The sequence below is a fragment of the Sceloporus undulatus genome, chromosome 2, assembly GCF_019175285.1.
Source record: "Sceloporus undulatus isolate JIND9_A2432 ecotype Alabama chromosome 2, SceUnd_v1.1, whole genome shotgun sequence".
Taxonomy (NCBI): Eukaryota; Metazoa; Chordata; class Lepidosauria; order Squamata; family Phrynosomatidae; genus Sceloporus; species Sceloporus undulatus.
In genome coordinates this window covers 193659263-193677652 of record NC_056523.1, presented here as the reverse complement: position 1 = coordinate 193677652, position 18390 = coordinate 193659263, and the positions used below count along the sequence as shown (strand labels likewise).

Here is an 18390-nt window from a genome sequence, read left to right as displayed (position 1 = left end):
TCCCCTTCTGTTTTCTCTCTACACACTGTCCTTAGGAAAACTCATTAGCTCTTTTGGCTTTTCCTACCATCTGTATGCCGATGACACCCAGCTGTATCTTTCTGCCCCTGACCTTTCTCCAAGGCTTGAACAGCAAGTCTCATCTTGCCTTACAGCTGTCTCACAGTGGATGCGCCATCGGCGTTTGAAGTTCAACATGTCCAAGACGGAGCTTCTTGTCTTTCCTCCTAAGCCCAACCTTCAACACTCCTTTTCTGTCTCTGTGGACAACATTTCCATTCAACCAGTCCAGCAAGCCCGCAGTCTTGGCTTTATCTTTGACTCTTCTCTGTCGTGTATCCCTCAGATCCAGACCACAGCCAAGGCTTGTAGATTCCTTTTGTACAATATTGCCAAAATCCGACCATATCTCACTGCCTCTACTGCCAAGATCCTGGTCCATGCCCTAGTGATCTCACGACTGGATTACTGTAATGTCCTCCTGGCTGGGCTTCCTTTTTCTCACCTCCGTCCTTTAATCTCTGTCCAGCATTCAGCTGCACGCATTATCACTTCCACCCACCGCTCTGACCACATCTCTCCTGTGTTGGCATCCCTTCACTGGCTCCCTCTCCCTTTCCGCATTCAGTATAAGCTCCTGCTGTCGACATTCAAAGCCCTCCATGGACTGGCCCCTCCTTACTTATCAGACCTTCTTTCTCCTCACCTTCCCACCAGGGCCCTCCGTTCTGGTAGTCAAGGTCTGCTGTCTCAGCCCAGGATTTCCTCTGCCCCATCCCGGATTCGCCCCTTTTCACTTGCTGCCCCTCACTCCTGGAACCTTCTTCCTCCACAAGCAAGAGCCATCACTTCTTTAACCAGCTTCAAAACGGAGCTGAAAACCATCCTATTCAGAGAAGCCTTCCCAGGCATCGCATAATTGTCGCTTACTATCTGATGTTCTGTTGTTGGCTGTTTATCGATCCATTTCCTGTATTCCTATGTACTGTATATGTATTATCCTACTTGTGATTATGTATTTTCCCTGGATAATGATTAACCATCCATTATGAAGCCTTGCCCTCCCTCCAGTCCATCTGCCTTGGTCCAGGCCTCGGAGGTTGAGAGGAACTGCTGGACCTCTTACCCTTTCTCGTCACCACTCCCTTCTCCTTCTGTATCATGTCTTTTTTAGATTGTAAGCCTGAGGGCAGGGAACCGTCTAACTAAAAAGATTGCATGTACAGCGCTGTGTAAATTTACAGCGCTTCATAAATAAAGGTTAATAATAATAATAAGAAGAAGAATAGGCTGAAGACCCTGACAAACTCTCCAAACCTTCTCACTCTTGCTTCCACAGAAGTCTTCACACTTCTCCAGGATCCTGCTGGCTCTTGTATCTTGACTCAAGACACCAGACAACTCAGTAGTCTTATATAAAAGATCTACTTTATTCTATTATATACAAATACTAATGCCCTCACAAATCACAATCTCTACAATCTCCAAACTACTCACAAAACTCCACAACTACCCACAAAATACATTGGCAACCATAGCAATTATTATAGCCATCGTTAAACACCACCCACTTAGTGAGTTTCCACCCAGTGGGTGTGTACACTCATTTTGATTGATTCTCATAGTTCAACCCATACTTAAGGATTTCATCATCTCACCTTGTCCACTTAACAATTCTCAGGTGTTTTAAATTATCCACCCTACATTTCTGTCCTTGGCATTTAGGACTTGCTAATTACATTAGCTTTTACACCTGTGTGGCTTCTTAATTGCTTTTGCTTAGTCATAGTGACTCTCACATACATGTTTTATTTCTTCTACTGTATATCCCATGTTGCATTTTCCTTAACAAAAATATCATACTAAATCAGTCTTTGCATAATTAAGATCTTGTCTTGTTTTCCCACAGCTTGGCTACCTCTTTCCATTTTCCATCATATTGTTGGGTAGTTATTTTGTTTACATACATTGATAAAGTGTCTAATATTGATAAATCATTCAGTTTTATAATCCATTCATCTATTGTTGGTGTTGGATTGGATTTCCAGTATTTTGCATATATCATTTGGGTGGCAGTGATCATATAGAGTAATGCACTCATTTCATCTTGAACCAGATTGTCAACTATTATATCTGTTATATTCAACAACAAAAAGTTCAGTTCTTAATGGGATGTTTTACCTGAGTGTATCTATGATATTCTTGTGTATTGTTTTCTAAAAAAAAAATTGGCCATTTTGCATTGCCACAACATATGATATAGTGACCCCACTTTATCATTACATTTCCAACAAATTTTATTTCCACGTTTACCTATGTTCGCTATCCTGGTTGGGGTCATATACCATGTATAGAAAAGTATGTAATAATTTTCTTTAAAATTACTACATTTTGTAAAATTTAAATATATTTTCCAACCATTTTCCCAACTTGTGAGAGGTATTTCTAATATTAGGAAGAACTTCCTGACAGTATGAATTGTTCAGTAGTGGAATATGCTGCCTCACAGTGTTGTGAAGTCTCTTTCTTTGGAGGTTTTTAAACAGAAGCTGGATGGCCATCTGTCAGGAGTCCATAGCAGGAGTTTTGATTGGATGGCCCTTGAGGTACCATCCAACTCTATGATTCATATATATATATATATATATATATATATTAGTATAACCCTACATAAAATAGTATTTAAAAATATCTTTTGCATAGTATTCCACATACAATATGTAATAAATCACATTAATTATCCATTCTTAATTACCTTATCTAAATCTTATTTGTATTAAACCATTTAATATTATCTAAACCAGTAATTTAAAAAACACATACAATTATTATTAATATCTTCATTCTTTTTACTGTCTTCTTTTCATCATATACTATTCATAGTTCCACAAAAAAATAATACCATTAATTTATCACTAATTAATTTTTCCCTTCTATTATTATTATTATTATTATTATTAACATTTATTTATAAAGCACTGTAAATTTACACAGCGCTGTACATTCTAATCCCGATTCCTTCCAAATTTTCATCTTTCCAAATCATTTGCCAAAATTTCAATAATCATTGCAAATAAAATCAGGTTGAGAGGGCAGCTTTGTCTTGTACCCCTCTAGAGACTTGAATTTGTTCTATTAGTCTATCATTTACCATTACTACTGCTGTATTATTTGAATATAGCTGATTTATCAGTCCTCTACATTCCCCCACCCCCCCCACCTAATGTCTTTAATATTATTTTTAATGCTGGCCATTCCACACAGTCAAAAAAATTATAAATGTCTAATGCCATTATTCCTGCCTTTTGTTTATTCTTCCCAATAATATTTATTTTATTCAGTACTCTTCTTATTAAATTTGACATTTGTCTTCCTTGCACAAACCCACCTTGCTCATTTTTAAGATATTTATGTATAAACCTATTCATTCTTTTTGCCATTTTTGCTGTTATTATTTTAGCACTCAACCTTCCCCTCCCTCCCCCTCCCAACACCCCTTACATCTCCCCTGCCCATATATACATTCCTACCCCCCTCCTTCCCCAAGGTATCCAACCTTGTTTACTGCTTTTACTAGCTCTCCCGGAGGGGGTGACATAAAGCCATCCTTCCTAGTGTGTGATCAATTTTTCTCCTCCTGATTGTTTATTAATTGTATCTCCTGTTATATCATTTTGCTCCAGAATTCTTTAATGAAAGGGTTTTCTTAAATTTTATCGTCTTTATCCTTATCTTCTATGGTTCCTTGGCTCCACCAGTTGCACCCTCGCTGAACAGATCCAATCTTTGTTCTGGGGAATAGATCTTAGGATATAGAAGCACAGGACATGGAGGACAACCCATGGGTTTCCAACCTGCAAATCCCTCCTAGCTGCCAGGGGACAAAGGAGAGGTTGGAGGAAACATGTAGCAACTACAAAACTTGGGAGAATGTTTGAAACCAATGCAAGTCTTACATTTAAACTGACATATTAAACAATAAACACATACATACATGAAGACAGACCTTCTTATAAAAATAACTCATTTGGAATTCTGCATTTCTTCCTTTTACAGTGCACTGGCCTTCTGTCCTCTCTGTTGATAGAGCTATATACTATGCCGTGGTTTTGTCTGGCTGCCATTATGAGGTGAAATGACATGTCCACACTGATCATCAACATGACAGTCTCTCCAGGGCATGGCTCAATTAATTAAAATAAATATTTTTCACTGTTATTAACACAACTTTATTAATAGCAAACTTTCCAACATTTTACAGATGAACATTTCCCACACTATTCTATACATAGCATCAGAGGGTGGTCAACATGGCAAATGTTACTAATGAAGAAGAGCAGACATGCTAAGATGGGCTGCAGCAGTTTGCTTTTGCTTGAGCCCACTGGGAAGGGCAAGTTTCCATCCAACTCATTGCCTCTCCTCCATGTTGAGGTAACTGAGTGCAAACTATTTTTGCCCTTTGAAGGTACTCTTGTGAAAGTGATTTTCAAAGATCAGAAATCTGTAGCTTAGAAATAAGGGTTGTGACCAGTCTGTAAGCAGTTCACAGCAGCTAACTTTTGCTGACAAGATGTTTACGGCTCTTTAGAGGTACCTGCAGTCAGTGTTGTGCCCTAGCTAGGTTTCAAACAGGAAACACACTTTCCATGAACTGGTGCCTGCAAAGGGTCTGTGGTTAGGTTGAGACACAGTGGGCTAAAACTAAAAATTACATAGACAACCTCTTGAAGCTGAAGTCTTGGCAAGGGGGGCAGCACACAACTCCTGGCGTCTCCCAGCAGCACCTCGGGTGGGAAGGAGGATCGAACCTTCTCTGCTGTATATTCACTTAGGCCCGGTACAAATAGGCCCTTTGCGGCATTATGGCGATGTGCTAGGGTTGCCTCGGGGCGGTGCGTGCACATGCCCTGCAACCCTAGCACGTCACCATGACACCACAGCTGTGCAGCACTGTCCAGACAGCGCACACACCTATGACATCGCTGCTGCATGGTGTCCAGATGGAGCTACACAGCAGCAATGTGCTCACGCCACTGCCAGCTGTTTACAGCAGTACAAGAAGGAGTTGCTTTTTAGCGGACCTTTTTTCGCGTAACAACGCAGCGCAATTTGGTTGCTGCGGTGCTGCTACGTGGCAAGGAAAGGCAGCACCAGCCCACCCTTGGGGTGAATCTATACCAAGCCTTAAATAGCCTTTGTTTTCCTTTCATTCTAATTGCTCACCTACACTTCTATAAAGCCAAGTCCATAGACAAGGGGGAGGTGAAATGCTGGTCTGGTCTGCAAATGTTTGCATACAATTCCAACTCACCCCCACAGGAAACACCATGTTTTCCTTTTGCCAATAAAAAAAAGGAGCTACTCTTCTGTGACTTGAATGATCAGATGACCTAGATCATCCCACCAATACCACACACATACACATACATGAATATTTGTGGAATTTGGCCGACTTTGTCCTTGTTTGTGCAGCTTGCACAAGTCTGCAGTAAGTAGCCTTTCCCCAGTATTCCTGGAACTGAATCATGAACTAAAAAATAATGTTGTTAGAGCAAAGCTGATGCAATTTAGGGAAAACCTAGTAGAAATAGGAGGAGGAGGGCATTCCAGGTTAGCACTTTTTACTTTTAGTGGTCTTTGCTTATGCTTGAATTAAGTACACATTTATCATTTTGTTATGGTAACTTAATGCTCCACATTGGTTAGTAATTTACATAAATGTTTCCTTCCTGTCGACTATGTTTAGCTATGTTCATATATACTCTCCACAGCCATTTGCATACCACCTACCTGAAGTATCCATGTGAGAGTTTATTTGTACAGTTAAGACTCAGATATTCTAGAGAACAAGGTCTGATAAAGAGAGGCTTCCAGAGAAAAAAATAAACAAACAATTCTAATCAATAGATGGGGGCGGGGGTTAATGGGGCAGATAGGGAATCTCTTGGCTTACCTTCAGATCTGTGGCTGACCTAAGGAATTTTGTTCTTCTCAAATTACCGGCTGTTATTGTATGTTGCATGACATGTAGTCACTCACCCCATCACCATGGAGTTTCATTTCCAACATGCATTACTTTGTCCTTTATACATCTTGACTAATTTTCCAGGAGTTAAATGCCATCAGTAAAACATTTTATACCAATTTTCACATAACCTATAATTCAAAGTCAATTTTATACTCTTGGACCAAATTCTTTCCCATTTATCCAGCTTTATAGAGTAACCACAGTCCTAGGCCCATTAAATTATATTATTACATGTAAGTTCTTCTTCTATCTCATAGGGGTGAAGCAGATGGCTGATAAAGAATGGCTTTTGGCTGTTTCTGCCACAATGGGGCCAGGACCATGATGACTGCACAGCCCACTCCCAGAATGGGTTACCACTGTAGGTCCCAAGTTGCACCAGCCAGGAGTCACTTTTAATTGACTCCTTTTTAATCCAGTCCTTTGGATCAGAGCAGGGACGTAGCCGGGGGAGGGGGGTCTTGGGGTCCAGATCCCCGCTTCCATTAGAAAAATGAATGGTGTGTGCTGCTGCGCCACTGCACCCAAGCCCCATTATAATGGTGGCACTTAGTCTGGACCCCCCCCCCTTCTGAAAATCCTAGCTATGTCCCTGATCAGAGCATGGCCTCCGCACAGCTTCCGGCCACTTTGGGGGTGTACATCACGTAAACACGACAATCCCAAAGTGGCCAGAAGCCACTTTATTTGGTTCACTTATTTCAGGCCATCTTTTAACAACAGTTTGTACATTTTTAGGATGGTATGATTCTTTTCTACATACATAATTTTATCAAACTCTGATAAATTCATCTTAACACCTTTTAATTTCATATTCATTTTATGTCTTTCAAGTGGAAACCAGCCTATGCAAGTACCAAGCACACTGAATGCCTTGCTTTTCCGATTCCTCTCTAGATTTTACTCTGATTTTATTAAAATTTCCTTATATGTTATTCATCCAAATTCCTTGATCTTTTCCCTTCTATAAAAAACTTCATATGTGAAATCAATGAAGGATACTTTCTAAAAAATCTATGCTTATATTTCAGCCACACTCTTAATAATGCATGCCGAATATATCTTCTTCTCCTTCTCATAGCATAAGAAGGCAAGCCGTCCGAAATGTAAATCCTCACCTTTAAGTTGTAAAATCTTATTTATTTTTAGCTTTTTCCAGTCTTTCAACCAATCAAAGCAGCAAGCATAATTGTAAAGTTTCAGAATAGGGAGACCATACCATCTCTATATTTCGAGTCTTGCTATGCCTTATACCTAATTCTTGAAGGTTTTTCCTTCCCAAGTTAACCTTGATATTTCTTTATTTATTTTTTTAAATAGCTTGTCATTGATTATTATGGGAAGATTTTGAAATAAAAATAAACAACTTTGGTAGAATATTCATCTGTATGACTGAAATCCTTCCTAGTAATACCAATTTAAGGCTTTTCCATTACTTAGGACTTTTTAAATTCCCCTCCACATTTTCTCATAAATTTATTAAATAGATCAAAGTTTTTCTATGTAATCTCTATACCTAAATATTTTGCTTTTGCTATTTTGAATCCTGATTTTTCTTCTAAATCGTTCTCTTCTTTTTTCTCTCTGTGTTTTTGGTTATCATCACGCTTTTTCTTTATTAATACAAAACCTTGTAAAACACTATACTTTTTGAGTGTCCATACTAACATAGCAATACTTCTATAGGGTTCTTTTTAGCTAACGAGCGAATGGTCTACTTACGCATGCAATTTATACCATTGATCCATTGAACTCCAGTATTTCTAATGAGAAAATAATCAATAATGGGGATAACAGGCATCCCTGTCTCATTCTATTATGGATCTCAAATTATGCTGTCAATTCTTTGTTAACCAAGATTTGTGCAGATTGTTTGCTATACATAGACACTATCCATCTGGTAAGTGCGGTTTCCCAAAATTGCTCAAAACAGGAATTTATAACCAAGTGAACTCTGCAGAGTCTTCTTTGCCCAGAGGATTTCTCAGTTGACTTGGGTCCCTATTAGGGGAGTATGTCTCAGCCCACTGGCTAAAACACATCTCACCACTCCACCACAACCAACTTTGAATAGTTTTAATTTGTATTGGTTTTAAATATATTTTTAGCTCCTGAGCACCTCTTTGGGGGAAGCATCTCCTGAGTGATGCCCAGCCAAGAGGCCCACTGCCTGCCAGTGCTTTCTCCCCACCCAGAGCAGGATGACGCACAGATGATTGACATGTATTTTGAAGTAGTGCAAACCAGTGGGGATGACAATCGTGCAAAAAAAAAAGTGATTACAAGGACATAATGAAAAGATCCGCTTTCATAGTGGGAACGACTGACCTTTTGGAATCAATTTACCAACAGAGAGCGAAGGTGAATCCCAAACTGATTTAAATATAAGTGGGAACAAGCCCCTGGTATCACCCTGCTATTGACCTCTTCCCATATCACAACATACAGAATCTTTGGTCATTTTTTGTACTAATGCTACTTGTAAATCATAATTCCCTACCAGTTTTTTCATCAGTTGTCCTCTCATTATAAAAGATACACTTAAATTACAAAAAGTTGTAATTTCTATCTTTCTGACAGTAAGAGCTGTTCGACAGTGGAAGAAGCTGCCTCAGAGCATGGTGGAATCTCCTTCTTTGGAGGTTTTTAAACAGAGACTGGATGGCCATCTGTCAGGAGTGCTTTGATGGTGTATTCCTGCATGTGAGAAATTGGTTGGGCTGGATGGCTCTTGAGGGTTTATTCCAACTCTAGGATTCTGATTCTATGATAACATCGGTTTAGAAAGGTATCAAATGTGTGCAGGATAGTTTTGATAGCATTACTATTCACAGATGCCTTTTACTATGAAGAGGAGGCTTGCCCCACACCCAGACTAGTCCAAAACTATAGAGCTTATTTGGGAGGTTTTAAAAATACCCTTGGTTTTCTTATTTATGGATTTGCAGACACTAAAGTAGTTGATAGACTACAGCATCTCATATTACCAAGAATGAAACAAACAAACAAAACCATTTGAAAGCAAAATAAACAACTGTACTTATTTTTAAACAGCAAAACCATTTTTAAGAGGGAAGAAAATCAGACTTGGGTGCTTCTACCCTTTGAACCACTCAGGCGGCATCCGCACTGCAGAAATATGGCAATTTGATACCTTTTTAACTGCCACAGTTTCCATCCTATGGAATCTTGGAATTTGTACTCTGTGGCACAAGAGCTCTCTGACAGAGGTTAAATGTCTCACAAAACTATACTTCCCAGGATTCCATAGCATTGATTCATGGTAGTTAAAGTTTCCCCCTCTCCCCCCCCAAAAATGACCAGGACAGCACTCTGATGGTGCTGCATCAATCAATAAAAAACATATTGCTAACAGTATTATAGCATTGGATTGTTTGCTAATAATGAACACAACACCACAGTAACAAATAAGGCCTTTATTTTATACATAAACCATTTGGAGTGGGGGAAAGGAGAGCAAAAAGATAAAAGATAAAACTTAAGGAGGGAAGGTGTCTTCTGAGCAACAGCTAAAAAAACAGCCTTATAAAAGTAACACAGTGAAGCTGACTCCTTTCCAGTTAGACCTGGCAGCCCAAAAATGTCAATGTATGGGAAAACCGGAGGAAGTCATTGCATAAGTCCTCCATATTTTCATCTTGGCATTCTTCCTCATCTGGCCACCTCTCAATCCAGGTATCTTTGGTAATGAGGTAGCTGAAACTGGAAAACAAAAAGAAGGTGGAGTTCTGAATTTTTGCACCACAGGCAAACTGGTTAAATGGAAAGTTGTGGAAGAATATAACAGGACTACATTCAAGTAAACAAGGACCATTCCTCAGCTATTTTATACACCTTGAAACTGCCATTTTCCATCCAATTCAGTGTCTTTAGGTTGAACTTCAGGTTTTCATTGCAACCAGAAGTGGCCAGTTGTCACATACAGTGTCTAAAATTTCATGGACTAAAATGGTGGCAGGGCTGTGCCTTCTTTTAATCTCACAGCCTGCACTGTTCTGATTCCTGTCCTAAACATGTTGAAGTATCCTGTGGCAGCCTATTGGTCTCCTTGATGTGTATCCTTCAGTGTTTAGCAATGAACATCTATTTGCAGTTTATATATCATGTATCTGACTTTGGTTCTGGAAACAACAGTGTAAATTGAGGTAGACTACTATGGAGGGGATGATGGCCATTTCCTCAATGGCCTCCCTGTCCACTAAAATGGCTGTTCCTTGTATGAGTAAAAGTGATCTCACATCACTTCTGGTTCCTGACAAACTGAAATATATCCAGATGTGAGATTACTTTCGTGGTTGATGTTGGGTTGAGGGGAACCAAACAGCCACATTTGTATGGTTTCAGCATTCTCTATTTGTGTGTGGTTAGACTTTTTTTTTATTTATTTATTTTGCCATTTGAAGAATGACATTAAAAATACTTAATGTAGCCCCAGTGGCCACATGTGTCCCATAATGAGAAATGCTTTCCCCAATCCTGTAAATGGTTCAAAGAAAGATAGAGTGATTGGGATCTAGATCAGTGGTAAAACAGATAATTTATGAGGGGTGCACCACTTTAGGATTATAAAAACACACTTGAAGCCTGACGAACATAAGTGAAAAATTCTGTGTTCCTTGACCAACAGGCATAACCACTGAGGTAGTATTAACCATGCCATGCCATTCCTGCTGTGAGTGAAGGGGTCTCAGTCTCAAGGCCAAGGCTACTTTGCAATCCCATCTACATAGTTGAAAAAATGTTGGGTGTAACCACAAGGAGTCTTCTGTGGAAAAATGACAACGTTTTGATCACTTCTTTTCTTGGTTGATTGTTTTGGTTCTCAAAATTGCAATGCAACATTTCATAGTGTTTTTGGACACACTCTTTGAGGCACCAGTAGTGGAAAAGCAGTAATAATAAATAATAAAACAAAATAAATAAAAGCAAAGTATACATCTACTAAATCAATGAAATGAAATGCATACTCATTCTTGGCAGGCCACAGGTCAGTGCTGACACCCCAGATCAGATAGTCGTTGTTCAGCTGCAGATTCAGATTTTCCCTGCATTTCATCTGGCTGATAAACTTGCGAGGACTGGCAAGTGGATTTGGATCACTCCCTGGAGGAATCAGACAAAACAAAGAAAATGTTTGGATCACGTTGTGTGTACTAGTGGTTTGGATGGAAGAAGGCAGGAGAGCAGAGGAAGGAAACACTGGGGGACAGACTGAAAGGCAAACTTGCACTGATGTCCTACTGGCGCCTCTAATTTTGAGGTTGCATGCAGACATTTAATGCAGATAAGAAGGAGGGGAGGAAGGAAGGAAGGAAGGAAGGAATGTGGCAGCACCTTTAAGACTGCTTTTTATTATTATTTTCACTTGAATTTTCACAGATATAAACCCACTTCTTCAGATGCAATACGGAATGATAATAAATGCTCAAGTGTAACATTTACTTTATATCTGTTGGTATAAAGGAATGGGGTGGAATGTAATAGGATCCAGAAAGATGCAAATCATGAACATAGTCCTAAATTTTCAAAGGGCTGCATAAGGTGATACAAGTTTTTAAGATCTTTACAGTGGTCAGTTAGTGTCAGTGTATGAATGCAATAAATCTGCTAACCAAAAGTCATTTTCCCTGGGGTCTAAACTCTGTCTGAGAATATTCCATTTGTCCTATGTGTAGTATCAAGGACTGTTATATTAATATATGCATTAATATTGGTTCTGGGGACCTAGATGGGCATGCCTTCTTTTTGAAGATACAGTGTTTCAGAAATCTTATTATTATAGCATAAATGTCCTCTGCTTCCCCAACCATCAATGTCAGACAAAAAAACCCCAAAAAGCCCTAGCTAACTGCACCTCCTGGATTATTTTTTTAAGGAGGTTTTGCTGCAATCTATGCTGAAATAAAAAGAACCCAGCCTTTAGGGAAGAAAAAAATAATTATTTTTTTTCCTTCTTCTTGAAATTGCTGTAAATATTCCATGGAAGGGAAAACATCATCTGGTTGTTCTTGTTGTTTTTAAAAAAAATCATGAGCAACAACTATAGGGCAAGAACATTTCTATCTATCTCCTCCACCTCCCCTTAGTTAAGGAAGCCACAGCCCTGAGCTTGTAAGAACTGAACTAGACAGTTGATGACCAGGGCTCTTGGAGGTTTTCCATTCGTAAGTTGACTTGAGAAAGAATAACAACAACAAATGTAAGGGTTCAGAGCAAATCTTCCTGCTCTTTATCTAGTGTGCCATTTCCTATAAGATGGACATTGTTACCTTCTTTAATAACTTCCAGAACTTTCATGAAGTAGTTGTCATAACCATTTTCCTCTTCACTTCGAACCAGCTTGGCTTTGTACACTTAAAAACAGAAAATTTAAGATGTTTATATGTTTTTCTTCACAAAAGCTGTAATTAATTTAGCTGTCCATGAGACATAATCCCTAATCATGATATGGTGTTCCTGCAAAAATGAACAAATCTCACTGCATTTTGGCACTAGTAAATCCAGACTCTGTTCCTCAATCAACACCTAAACCTCAGTTACATGAATTGCTGTGTTTCTCATCACAGAAGGCCCAAAATACATCAACAAACTGCTGTGCCCATCACCATAAGAAATGTCCCTATGGATAAATTTTGGAGCAGCAGCTCATCATGCAGAGGCTGGAGAAAGGCAGCCAGTCTTACCATGAAAAACATGTGAAGCAGCTGCCCCAGATGGTGAATTTTGGCTGGTGGGTGTTCATTATTAATATTCTAGCTGTGCCACTGCCTCAGTTACAAGGTTCAGCCATCTAAGGTGTACTCACCATAATCCACTCCTGGTTTGCAGGCCAATTCAACTCGTATCTGCAGGTCAACATTTTCTTCTACATTGTTGAGCAAGGAACAGCTTTCTTTGGGAGAAGAAAACATAGAAAGAAAGAAAACAGAAAGTAAAACACATGGATGAGTTACCCGGAAGCCCCTTGTGTCTGAGGCTGGATCTGTTAGGTCTTGGCTTCAAAAATAGAATTGGGGAAGGAGTAGGCAGGACAGATACTGAGAATATCTGAAATGTGCCTTCTACCCATGTCATTCCTGGATGCTCCCATCTCCCACATTTGTCCTTTTTGGTTCCAAGGAGTATCCTTCTTTCTCTCCTCTTGACATATCCATCTCTCACATCCCCTCCTCCTAGCAATTTCCAGCATTAGCCTGACTCCTTCACCACTCTTTATCTTCCCCATTGCTGTTCTTACACATAGGCACGTACATACTCAAAGTCCCTCCCCCATGCTGTTACTTTACAAAAAACACACATAGAGTATCCCCACCCTCTCTCCTTTCCCTTTATACCCCCCCTCCAGTTTATAAGAATAGTTCACCCATAGTAGACTCTATAGTATAGAAGGATGCTGTAATTTCCCTAACAGGCTTCATCTTCATTTAATTCTAGATGTGTCATTTTAAGAAGGATGTAGAGAAGATAGACCAGGTTCAGAGATAGGTAACAAGAATGATACAAGGCATGCGGTACAAAACATATGAGGAGACATTGAAGAAGCTGGGAATGTTATGTTTGATGAAGAAAAGACTGAGGGATGACATGATCATGCTCTTTAAAAACCTCAAACACTGTCAAAGAAATGAAGGGGAAGGCCTATTCTCTGCTGCCCCAGAGGGTAGGACCACATTTAATGATTTGAACATTAGAAGGAACATCTTCATAGTAAGGGCAGTTTGGCAATGGAACCAATTGTCTAGAGAGGTGGTGGGTCGTCTATGGATGTCTTCAAAAAGAGGCTGGACAGCTGCCTGTTAGGGATGCCTTAGCTGGAGACCCATGTTTCATAGGGGTTGAACTCAATCATGAGGCTCCTTCTAACTCTGTGGCCTGTCTACCTTCCTCCATCCGTTATGTTGCATTCATTAGATGAATTGGGCTACAGTCCACAGAAGCCTATTCCAAATAAAGTTTGCTAGTGTTTAAAGTGCTACAAGACAGTTTTATTAACAGAAGGATTTATTCAAATTACTGGAGTGCCAACAAAATCCTAATTAATATTAGTTGATTTTGCTTAGTTTTTTCATTACCTACACACAGCTGAAAGAGTGACCTTCCTCAGCTATGATCCCTATAACCATTTTCAACTCGGCATAGTCAAAAGTGCAGGGCAATTGCAATGTAATTCAAAATGCCTGGAGGAGTTCAGACTGGGGATGCAACAGGGCTACACTCTAGATTACAGTTTCTAAACCAGGAAACACAAATACCACAGTAGTCCAATTTTGATACATTTATGCCCCCCCCCCCAATAAAACCTTGCTTTTGGATGAACAGAAGTAACAGTTCCCACTCCAGCTTACCTTCTGCACATCGGCAAACGTCTCCATGGCATATCTTACTGAGGAGGCCACTTCCTTTGGACAGATGGTAAAACTTGGTGCACTGCTCATCTGAAATGGAGGAATGAAAAGAGGTGCCCTTTACTTCAACAAGGAGGAACCTGCACACTTGGGAAATTCCTCTAAAGGGAGACTTAGGGAACAGGACAACTCATTGCTCCCAATGGGAATATTGTAGCACATCACTGTGACTTTGTGTAATAAAATAAAGGTAAAGGTTTCCCCTTGGACAAGGTTGTCAAATGTCTGACTGTAGGGGGTGGTGCTCATCTCTGTTACTAAACTGGAGAGCCAGCATTGTCAGAGACAACTTGGTGATCATGGGGCCAGCATGACTGCACAGAACACTGTTACCTTCCCACTGGAGTGGTACCTATTTATCTATCTGTACTTTTTTTATTGTATTTTGCCATTTTCAGGGGAATCACTTTTCATTTCTGCAAACTTATACCAAAAGGACAGGGGAAAGTCTTCACAAATGTCTCAAGTAACTGTCTGCCAAGTCCTAACTGGACTCTGTGCCATTAGACCGATCTCCCTTGTGCTGAATTCACTGGAACAACTGTAGCAGCCATTACCTAGATTATAATAGCTGTAAACCTTCACTGAAGCTGGCTGAATGAGACCAACTTCAAAGAACTGATGAACTTTAAATTGCACACATTCGTCTTTCAAGTGAGAGACCTGAGATGAGGAGAGAAAAGAGAAAACAAGTCTTTAGGTGCCAGCCTGCCAAGGGAGGCAATTCTCCCCACTCCACACATAGATTTCCCAAGCTGCCTTGAGGAAACTATTCTACAATTTTGTTCCTATTGGGGGTTCATGTTTTTCAGGAGAAAAATATGAGGATCCAATGTGTATGGGACTCAAGGACATAACAGGAATGGCCTATGTATAACAAAGACTAATGAACTGGAATGTCAATTCAGTCTTGCCAAAAGTAATCTGCCAACTCAAGGATGTGGAGCAGCACTGAGCCTGGCACTTCGGGTGTAAAGTGTGCCTCACCAAAAGTTTCTTGATAAATATCACAGTTTTACCAATCCCTAACAGGTCCCACCATGACAGTAGGAAGCAATGTGTGTAAACATGTGCTACCAAGTACCAGATGATGCACAACGTCTTGAGTGGCATTGCCAGACATTTTTTTTTTATTCCTGAACAGTGACCTCATCATGGAGGGGCAGATTCAAACATCATCTAGTTTTTAGAACCCCAGAATCCCAGAGCCAGAAAATATGTTGGCCTTACTGTTTGGGGGGACTCTGGGAGCTGCAGTCCAAAAAGTCACTTTTCCTAGCTCTGACTCATCCCATCGTCTTATTTCATAATCCTTGCTTTAACACACACCGGAGCCTGCCTAGCTGTGTTTCTAAACTACAGCTGTCCCAAAGATCTCCTCCATAAGCCTTTACCTTGTCCAAGTAAATTATGAGGTTCCCCCTTTCAGAGTAGCCTTTGTCAATTTCGAACTTGGCAATGTATCTGTCGACTCCTTCAGAAAGCTAAACATTAAAAAAGGACAAGAAACATTGTTGGTACATGGTTTATCCTTCAAGAACAGAATTGGTTTTTCATTTCAAAGGTAGCATTTAGGAGCGGCATTTAGAATTCTCAGCCAGAGAGCTCTTAAGCCTTACTGAACTACAAATCTCAGATTGCAACAAGAACAGTAAAAGTGGAATAGTAGCATTATAAGAGTGTAGTGTGGTAATGTGGAAAGTCTCCTCTTTTTTCCCCTCCTGTTTCTCTCTCCTGGCTCATGATTAATTTTTGTACTGTAGGGACCTATAGTACTATAAAAAATAAAAAGGTGACTATATAATAGAAGATAACTGTAAGAAATTGGCTGGGGGTGGGGAATAACCAACTGGTGGCTATTACATTTAATCCTAAACCTGTCTCTCTGTACAGATTTAATTTCCATAGTGAAAAGCTTTTTATTGACTACAGGGAATTTTAAGCCCAACACATTCAAAGGATAAGTTAAAAAGCCATTTCCTGCATAAAGCAAGGCTCACATACCCTTTTAAGGTCATTGACGTCAGGTGCAAAACCAGTGAGCATGGAGACATCAATGATTGACATTGTGGCATCAACTTCACCAAGATACCTAGAACCAGGAGCAGAGAGAAAATAGCCCAGAAAAATTGCTTAGTAATAGATTTGTTCCAGTTCTGTAAGCTCAGTTCTTCATATTTTCAAAGTTCGAAAGGTGAAAAGTGAGATCTAGGACATGCTTACTGATTAGTGCCTACAGAATCACTAAGAAATCTGCCCTTCATTACCAAAACAGTTCTGTAAAGACTTATAAAATGTCTAAATATGTGCATGTGTTTTCAAGGATCATTATTTTTATAAGTTAGACAATTTGCATAATGCACAAGCAGAAGAGCAGAAGCTGAGCCAGCTTTTGGATGGCTTTTATGTAGTTACTTATTGCAAATTGTAAATTGGTCATCATATCAAAGGAGAAAACCTGCAGCACTGAAAAACCTGTGTCCATTCCTCATTTTCTCCCTCCATAGTAGACTAGAATCTTCTAGGCTACAGTAAAGAACACATGCCCTTTCAGATGCAATGGACTGCAGCTTCCATCAGCCTTAAGCATAGCATCTTATGATAAGGGACGGTGAAGGCTTCAATCTATAAACACCTGGAGGTGTATATACACATCCCCATTTTAGGCAAAGTGGTATAGTCCTCATCCAAAGTAAAAGGGGTGGCTCATCATCTTCAGTGAAAAAAATGGAGCTCTTCATCTATTGCCCTTTGGTTTCTGGTGTGTTCCTTTCCAACCAGTGCAGGCTGGGAGGAGGATATATTTAACTGCTTTGCTAATCAGACTCAAAATATCTCTAACTTGTGAAAATAGAAAGCATTTGGGGAAATATTCAATCAGCTATTTCCTTTTAAAGCAGTAATGTCTTCTCCTCCTAATTATTCACCTGAACCTCCAGTTATGACCCAGTTCACCACTCTTACCTTGTGCAGATTCTGATGTTGACAGCTTGCAGGGATCCCTTTAGCTCCTTCTGACCTAGAAATTGTTAAGACAAAAAGGGAAAGAATCAGTATTCACACAAAACCCATGCTGCACAGATTGTTTAATGTGTTCTGATGAATAGCCTTGATTATCAAATGACTGATGGTCAAAGCCTGTGTTAGATAGGGTTACATTCCCCCTGAAGGCTCAGGCTTGCAGTTTGGAGGTACCTGGACTCAGCTCTGAACCTGGAGGCCCAGGTCTCTGCGGTGATCAGGAGTGCTTTTGCACATTTAAAACATGTGTGCCAACTGCCCCTGTTCCTTGAAATGCCAAACCTGGCCTCAGTAGTACATGCCTTGTTTACATCCCATTTGCACTACAGTAACACACTCTACTTGGGGCTGCCTTTGAAGAGTGTTCAGAAACCTCAGCCGATCCAAAGAGTTGCAGCCAGATTGTTAACAGGGGCAGTTTACAGAGACCAGACAACACTCCTGTTGAAACAGCTCCCCTGACTGCCAGTTTGTTTTCGGGCACAATTCAAAGTGCTGGTTTTAACATATATGGCCCTATATGGCTCAGGTCTAGGCCATTTGGCAGACTATGGCCTGTTACAGACAGCCAAAATAAAGCTGCTTCGAGTCACTTTGGAGGTATGGTATTTCAATGATACATGCGTCCTAAGAGTCCAAAGGCCGCACCAAAGCCACGCTCCAGTCCTAAGGACTGGAGTGCAGCTTTGGTGAAGCTTCCAGACTCTTAGGACTCATGCATCATTAAAATATCATACTTCCAAAGTGACTCGAAGCAGCTTTATTTTGGCTGTCTGTAACAGGCCAATATCTCCCTGTATGAACCAGCCCGGGCAATAAGATCCTCGGAAGAGGCCCTTCTCTCCATCCCACAACCATCACAAGCACAGTTTGTGGGGACATGAGAGGACCTTTTCTGTGGCTGCCCCTAGA

At 40.1% G+C, this 18390-nt stretch overlaps 1 protein-coding gene across 1 annotated transcript; it reads right to left on the bottom strand.

Annotated features, from left to right (window-relative positions):
- Nucleotides 1-9453: 9453 nt before the first annotated feature.
- Nucleotides 9454-18325, bottom strand: LOC121920514 (A.superbus venom factor 2-like). The gene is made up of 10 exons (XM_042447652.1): nucleotides 18283-18325; nucleotides 17422-17476; nucleotides 16462-16549; nucleotides 15852-15941; nucleotides 15015-15120; nucleotides 14398-14487; nucleotides 12858-12944; nucleotides 12322-12405; nucleotides 11020-11155; nucleotides 9454-9754 (listed from the first exon to the last, which is right to left on the bottom strand). Exons 1-10 carry the CDS (start codon nucleotides 18323-18325, stop codon nucleotides 9613-9615), a joined length of 921 nt encoding a protein of 306 aa, XP_042303586.1. The 3' UTR covers nucleotides 9454-9612.
- Between the last annotated feature and the right edge of the window lie 65 nt (nucleotides 18326-18390).

What these genes read in the sequence shown, in the direction of transcription:
- LOC121920514 (XM_042447652.1), bottom strand. Translation starts at nt 18,325, where the DNA reads ATGGAGAGAAGGGCCTCTTCCGAGGATCTTATTGCCCGGGCTG. An exon ending in AACATCAGAATCTGCACAAG is followed by an intron (nt 16,550 to 17,421) that starts GTAAGAGTGGTG and finishes TCCTGGTTCTAG; the next exon opens with GTATCTTGGTGAAGTTGATG. An exon ending in TTACAGCTATTATAATCTAG is followed by an intron (nt 14,488 to 15,014) that starts GTAATGGCTGCT and finishes CCTCCATTTCAG; the next exon opens with ATGAGCAGTGCACCAAGTTT.